This window comes from Lycium ferocissimum, chromosome 8 (genome assembly GCF_029784015.1).
Source record: "Lycium ferocissimum isolate CSIRO_LF1 chromosome 8, AGI_CSIRO_Lferr_CH_V1, whole genome shotgun sequence".
In the NCBI taxonomy this organism is placed as follows: Eukaryota; Viridiplantae; Streptophyta; class Magnoliopsida; order Solanales; family Solanaceae; genus Lycium; species Lycium ferocissimum.
In genome coordinates this window covers 32,817,087-32,824,570 of record NC_081349.1, presented here as the reverse complement: position 1 = coordinate 32,824,570, position 7,484 = coordinate 32,817,087, and the positions used below count along the sequence as shown (strand labels likewise).

At 33.8% G+C, this 7,484-nt stretch overlaps 1 protein-coding gene across 1 annotated transcript; it reads left to right on the top strand.

Moving 5' to 3' along the window:
- The first annotated feature begins 2,056 nt into the window (after positions 1–2,056).
- Positions 2,057–6,904, top strand: LOC132066266 (F-box protein At5g07610-like). The gene is made up of 2 exons (XM_059459611.1): positions 2,057–2,360; positions 6,389–6,904. Exons 1-2 carry the CDS (start codon positions 2,337–2,339, stop codon positions 6,902–6,904), a joined length of 540 nt encoding a protein of 179 aa, XP_059315594.1. The 5' UTR covers positions 2,057–2,336.
- Positions 6,905–7,484: the final 580 nt, after the last annotated feature.

The window sequence follows — 7,484 nt, the reverse complement described above, 5'->3', positions numbered from 1 at the left end:
CCATGTGTAATATAGCTCGGACATAGTGAAGCCATATGCTTTATAGCCCGGGGCCATATGTAATATAGCTCAACGAGACACGAGCAAAGGGACCATATGCTTTATAGCCCGCTCGGGCCACGAAGTCATTTGAATGTTAAGCTCGAAAATCCTTTGAATTGGAGTCATTGTAAGATTGTGAACTATAAACTTTTGGCATTTTTACGGGGAGTAGAATATGTCAATGACATATATGGAATCCAATATAGGGATCATGCCGGAAAGAAAGGAAAAAGGTGGTAACCTTACATACCTTTGTGTCTCCTTAATGACGTCGACTAAAAAACGAGCTTTATTCTACATATAAGAGGGTCGTACGAAGGTTAGATTGTTGAAGGCATACTTAAGTTTAAACTAAAGCGGATAAGGCTAACGAAAATTGGGCAGCATTTCGTTTGTTTCGACAACTTTTCCTCATACAACAGAACAGCCCCCAAGCAACACAACAACATCCATAATATCATAATACGCAAATTTCCCATGACCTAAACATTATTCAACCTCTAAACTCATTTCCGGAATTCCCCATGACTATAGCTATAATACAACTTCATACTTGTTTATAATTCCAGTTCTTCAACTACTCAACACCCTTACTAACATGAAATAATTGTAATACTCACCTTGATTATGTAAGGATGATCTTTGGATAAAAGTACTCCACTTGAGAAGAACTCCACTTGTCTACCAAGGAGATTTTCAACTTCTATCAACCTTTAGGAAGCATTTACACCCTTGATTCTACCAACTTTTGATGTTTGCTCCTTTAATTTTCCCTACTTGGATGTGTATTAAGGTGTTGGGAAGAGAGTTCTAGAGGTTTTTGGAAGTTTAGAAAGGTGAAAAATGAGAAAAAAAAGAGGGAACCGTGTATATATAAAAATAAAATTCGGACCCGACCCGGAATAGACGGTTCAATATACGGTCCGTATATTGGACCGTATGTTCCTTCCAGAATCTCCAGAAAATTCACCCTTCACTGGAAGGGGTTCTAAGATCTACGGGCCGTATAAAATATACGATGTCCGTACATTGGACCGTATAATCTCCGATTTCTCCGATTTCGTTCTCGTTGCTTCGTTTGACCTCGAATCCTTATGGAAATTTCTTGGTACTCGTGTAACACTTCCTTAACGATCTAATGGACCTTATAACTCATCCTCAAGACCTTAATAAATACTCGTTAGTTCAATGACCATGAAATCTTTCCCAAACATAACGTGTACTCCACTTCATCTAGTTTCCACCAAGTCCTATGACTCCAAAAATCTTATCGTCTATTGCCAATCGCCCTCTTATAGTCGTGAAGGTCTCGTATCCACGTCCGTTTTCACGACGCAACGTCACGAAATGGCGGAGGTGTAACAGTTGCATATGATGTCTCTTATCGTTTTGTTGGTCTTAGTACAAGTTTGATGGATTACAATTCAAGTTTGACTTCAAGTAAAGATTTGATTGTAGCTTTTGTTAGAACTTAAAAATTATTAATTGCGTATTTTATAGCTATATTCTAACTCTGTATTTGCATTTTACTACTTTGCAATATAAAAGATGATGAGTTATATAGACTTTGAGTTTGACACCTCTTCCAGTGATTGTTAGTACTCTACTTCATCTTTATTTATATATTTTAAATTAAATATTACTTTTTGGCCCACAGGTTGACGCAACCCAGCCTCTCTCAAGCCCAAGGGCCAACGGGCTTAATAGGAAGGGATAAAAAGCCTTGTTCTTAAATAGGATCAAAATTGTTTTATTCTAGCCCTATCAATTCACCAGCTGGGTTGGACAGTTACTAGCGGGCTAAGCCCATATCGACCACTGTAATTTTTAGTTTGGTTTTGGACTTAACACAAATTAAGTAAGAGCATATTTGGATGGGCTTATAACTTATAAGCATAAGTCATAAGTTAGGAATCCTAAACTTATGACTTTAGACTTAATTTTGTTATTTTTATTTTGACTTAAAAGCACCTAAAATAAGTCTAAAGTCATAAGTTTAAGATTCCTAACTTTATATGGAGGCTCAAACTAATGCCACCTATTTAATGATATGGAATCACATTCAAATTTAAGGCCAATGAAACATTGCCACATATCAAAATGATGTGGCATGACAAGTCATTAGGGTGATTTTTTAGGTATTCACATTCAATATTAAGTTATTAAGTTAATTCAAGTCACAAAAAATACGAAACAATTTCTTTTATATCAACATCTTGCTAGGGGTGTTCACGGATCTGTTCATCGGCGTGATGACTTCCTGTGTCTGCTGCTGAAGATCGATCCCCTCCATTATGTTTTATGAGCTCGTTCGACTGGTGAGTTCACCTTAAACTTTATTTTTAAATATTTCTAAGATTCTATTTCATGTTAACTATCTTTGAGTCCTTTAATTATTCATTTTTGTTTAATTCAAGTATCGTCAAGATATCTTAGTAAATCAAAAGGGGAAATTAAGCCCCATGTCCATTCGCAATCTAGTTTACTAGATATGGCCCAATTACCTTCTTTTTCCATTCTTAATCACCGCCGTCGCAGACCACCACTCACCACCATTTGCCGCCTTATCTCTTGTGGCCGGAGATAACCGGCAACCTCCGTTCACCTTAGAATTGTACAAATCGAATTGCCTCCTTCTCCTTTACTAAGATACATAACCCACAACCCTCAAAAGTCACTCCTCCACGAATTTTAAAATATTTGAAATCCCTACTTTCTTCCTTCTCAAATTCATGAAGTTACGCTCATCTCCACGACACAAAACCTACATAAATGGATAGATCTTGAATAGATCTATCATTTGGCATCAGTTTCAGTACGAACTCCGGCAATCGATTTTTTCGGCGAGTCGCCAGCTTTTGATTTTTCAGTTTTTGTTCTGGTCTCGTATTCTCTTGCGACGAAAAGAGAGAGTTATATAATCCGTAGGAAGAATCTGAATTATCGTTAATTAGATTACAATTTTAATTTAAGGCATGTTAAGACACTAACTACAAAGGAATGATAAGAAAAATGTAGCGCATAAGCTATACATTTTGTAATTCTTTTTTGGATGAATTTTTTCCTTCTATACAATCTCATTTTCAAATGCATCCAACTCTTAATCCAAAACTTGTAAAATAATGCAGATACATTGTTATGCATAGTTATACAGTGTCCATACATGGTTATACAAAGCGTATACATTATTTATACTTTATATATACAATATATATGTATGTATGTATGATAGTTTATAAGGGTTATACATTATTTATACATTATCTATACAATGTATATGCAATGTATAAGAGTGTATAAGGATGTATATGTAATGTATAATAGTGTGTCAAAGCGTATATACATAATGTTATACAGATTTTAAAAACGAAAAATGGAAAAATGAAGAGGGTTATATGGTAGCTCGGAAAGAAAGTATAAAAAAGGTAACATTAAAATAGATTTGGCTTCAAAAAATTCAATGTAAACATATGTTGGATTTTTAGATGTAAACATATATTGGGCTATGCTCATTGTAAACAATTTTTTTTTTGGATAGTACATATGGGCAAGAACCCCAAATCAAAAATCCCTAATTTTTTGCACAAAACGATTAATTGTGAGAAATTTTACTAAGTTCCTCGGAAATGGTTAAGCTCCCGTTTGGCCATAGATTTGGAATCTTTTGTAAAAAAAAGTACAAATATATGTTTGACAATAGAATTTTTTCTCAAGAAAGCCACATATATAATTTGATTACATATATAGTCCTTTTTTTTAAAAAAAAATTGATTTGATAGTGTTATGCTAGAAAATAATCAATTTAATATGTGCTTGAAAGTATATTGTCATATATTTAAAAAAGAAAATACCGACAAAAATTTGAATTAACCAAAAAAAACCGACAAAGACTGAAGCGATAAAAACCGACTTAATTGGTTTGATTTGGTTGAAAAGCCGACTTAATTGGTTTACTTCCTTTTAGGAAAACCAACCCAAAGTGAACCATGAACACCCTTCGTATCCAAAATAACCTTTTTATGACCCATTTCTAAAGTTTCTTAATCCTAAGATCCAACTACCTCAAATTAGCAATAAATTCTATAAACCTTCATAAATATCGTAATAAGTGAGTTTGAGTTGTTGGACTTACCTCGTGGAAGCTTAGCCCCAAAATTCAATCTTGAATATTTAAACCCCAATTTAGGAATTTATACGTTAAAATCATGTTATAATTCATATACACATGTTGTGATTAACTCAGAACACCAATAATAACTTACTTTTATTGGGTTGGAATTAGTTTGGACCAAAATTTGCTTCTTGGAACTCAAACCGCAAGCCAAAATATGAAATGACATTCTTTCTACCAGACATTTTAATTTATACTGCCTCGGGGTACAAGTTATGATTGATAAACGATTTGGAGCATAGAAATTTATACTACAAGAATTATAATTTTCATGTTTAAACATTGTCATTTCTTTGTTATAGGTTAAATAAAAGGCGTCACTTGCACTATATATTCGACCCATTTAATTTAAGTGGGTCGGATTAGTCCAGAGGATCAATTTAATGGTTAATTGAAATGGATAGCTTTTAATTTTTAAAAATTTGGCTTAAAATAATTTTCACGTCAGCAATATTCATCGAAAATATCTCATGAATTGGTTGAATGACTTTGTGGGTGAAATGACAATTGTTGAGTGACTTTTTTGTTACAAAACAAAGAAAAGTGACTTTATGAGATATTACTATTGGTTGAGTAACTTTTCTGTTATATAATAAAGAAAAATAACTTTATGAGATAATTACTATTAGTTGAATGACTTTTTTGTTACACAATAACAAAAAGTGACTTTCTAAGATAGTTACTGTTAATTGAGTGATCGTTTGAGAAATCATTAGGTGTTTAATAAGCAACAACCTCAATTGAGATGTCTTAATAAAAATATGTTACAACTTTAAGAGGTTCTCTATGTATTTGCCTAAGAAATATAGAGTAATACTAGCAAAGATGCAAGTTCGATAAGAAAAAGTAAAAAATGATTAACCTGTTACATGTTCTCTCAAAAAAACAAAAAAATGATTAAGAAATTTTAAAATGGAAAAAATAAAGTCCTATATATATATATATATATATATATATACACACACACACTCTTTTCGCGGTTCTTTTCCATCCTCTTTCCCAGTGAGTTGTTGGTTTCCCTTTTATTCGAAAATAAAAATATAAAATTTCATTTCTTGATTTAAAGTTATAGTGTTAAATCTTTCTGGTTTATCTAATTTTTCCTTATTTCGTTCTTGAAGAAAGGCTAAAAGCACCAAAAGGATGGTCAATAACAAGATATTACATGCAACATGCAATAAAGGGTGTGTTTGGGAATGCTATATTTGGGAATTTTTTTGTTTTCAGATCGTTTTCAAGTGTTTGGCTAAGTACACAAATAGGTGACATTGGTTATGATAGAGTATTGATCATAGTGTCTCTATGACATTTTTTATTTTATTTTAGAGATTGAGAATATTGTGTAATTGTTGGTTAAAGCTTCTGATAAAGTGTAAAGTTGTGATATTTGTAAATGAAAATGACTTTTTCCCGTAACTCATTAGTTCCCCTTTTGGTGGGAATAGGAAAAGATTTCAATGATTTAAGATAGCATACGCTATATTATACCAAACACATCCAAAATATGTTATTTCAAGATTTTGACAAATGTGCTATAGTTTGACACAATTGTATTGCAATATTTTAGATTGTATTGCAATATTTTAGTCCAACACTAATCTTTAGTCATTTCTTGTTGATTCTTTGCTGGAAGTGGACAACCCCCCCTCACAATGAAGTGTTGCAAAGTTTCAAGTTAGCCTAGTGGTAGTGTCATTCTTGCATTTGGCTTTTTTGGGTTCGTTCTGCTTATTGGTATTTTAGGCTTAATTGCTCGGACTCTCCAGAAAGGCTGTCGAACTCATATCGGATCCTCCAAAAATGCCCTACTTTTGGAGGATCTGACACGCACACATCTCCACTTTGAAGAGTCTAAGCAATATAGGATACAGGTGACGTCCATTTGAACTACAGCTAGAGCCAGAAAGTAATATAGGCCTAGTTTTATTATAAATATTTCAGTCCATCACTAATTTTTAGTCATTTCTTATTGATTCTTCCCGTAGTAGTAACATCAGTTTTGCATTCGGCGTGTTGGTTTGTCCTAGTAATTGGTGTATTGTCCTAGTAATTGGTGTTTTGGGTGATGACCGTTTGAGCTATAGCGCCTGCAAGTAAACTTTTTAATTCAAGTCTTTTTCAGTCTATAATAGCTTATCGTATTTGCTAATTATTTGTCATCTTTGTAACGATCAGGTCTATGTGAATCCTAGACCGATGATGGAGGAGAGCCAAATGCATAAAAAGCTTGTTGTTATTGCAGCGGTGGATGTCATTGCTGGAAATGTTGACCTTTTATCTGAAATTCTACTTCGTCTGCCTGCAAAATTTCTCATCAGGTTCAGTATAGTATGCAAGCTTTGGTGCTCAATCATTACCGGTATGCAATTTAGGCTTAGTCACTGTCGTTCTCTTGCATTCTCTAATGCTACCTCCCCTTCCGGGATCTACTTCTGCAATTGTCTAACCAACCAAAAAATTAAATCCCTTCCGCTTGCTGATAATGCAACTAGCCTCCCTTCTCTTCCACTCCTTGACCAATTCATCAATTCAAGCATAGGAGGTGATACAGTTACTGAATTCAAGGTTACCCAATCTTGCAATGGCCTGTTAATGTGCATATTCACTGCGAGAACTAGTAGAATTACTATAAAAAAAGGTATTGTTTACAATCCTGCAAATGGGGAGTGCTGTCTATTGCCACATATTTAATGACATGGAATCACATTCAAATTTAAGGCCAATGAAACATTGCCACATATCAAAATGATGTGGCATGACAAGTCATTAGGGTGATTTTTTTAGATATTCACATTCAATATTAAGTTATTGAGTTAATTCCAGTCAAAAAATACGGAACAATTTCTTTCATATCAACATCTTGCTAGGAGTGTTCACGGATCTGTTCATCGGCGTGATGACTTCCTATATCTGTTGCTGAAGATCGATCGCTTCCATTGTGTTTTATGAGCTCATTCGACTGGTAAGTTCACCTTAATCTTTATCTTTAAATATTTCTAAGATTCTATTTCATGTTAAGTTATTGAAATATTTCTAAGATACTATTTCATGTTAAGATTCTATTTCCCACGTCCATTCACAATCTAGTTTACTAGATATGGCCCCATTACCTTCTTTTTCCATTCTTAATCGCGATTTGCCGCCTTATTTCTCTTGGCTGGAGATCACCGGAAACCTCCGTTCACCTTAGAATTATACAAATCGAATTGCCTCCTTCTCCTTTACTAAGATACATAACCCAAAACCCTCAAAACTCACTTCTCCACGAATT

Excerpts from the sequence above, each read along its gene's own strand:
- LOC132066266 (XM_059459611.1), top strand. The coding sequence starts at position 2,337 with ATGTTTTATGAGCTCGTTCGACTG. Across the intron at positions 2,361-6,388 it reads TTTATGAGCTCGTTCGACTG|GTCTATGTGAATCCTAGACC; the intron begins GTGAGTTCACCT and ends TGTAACGATCAG.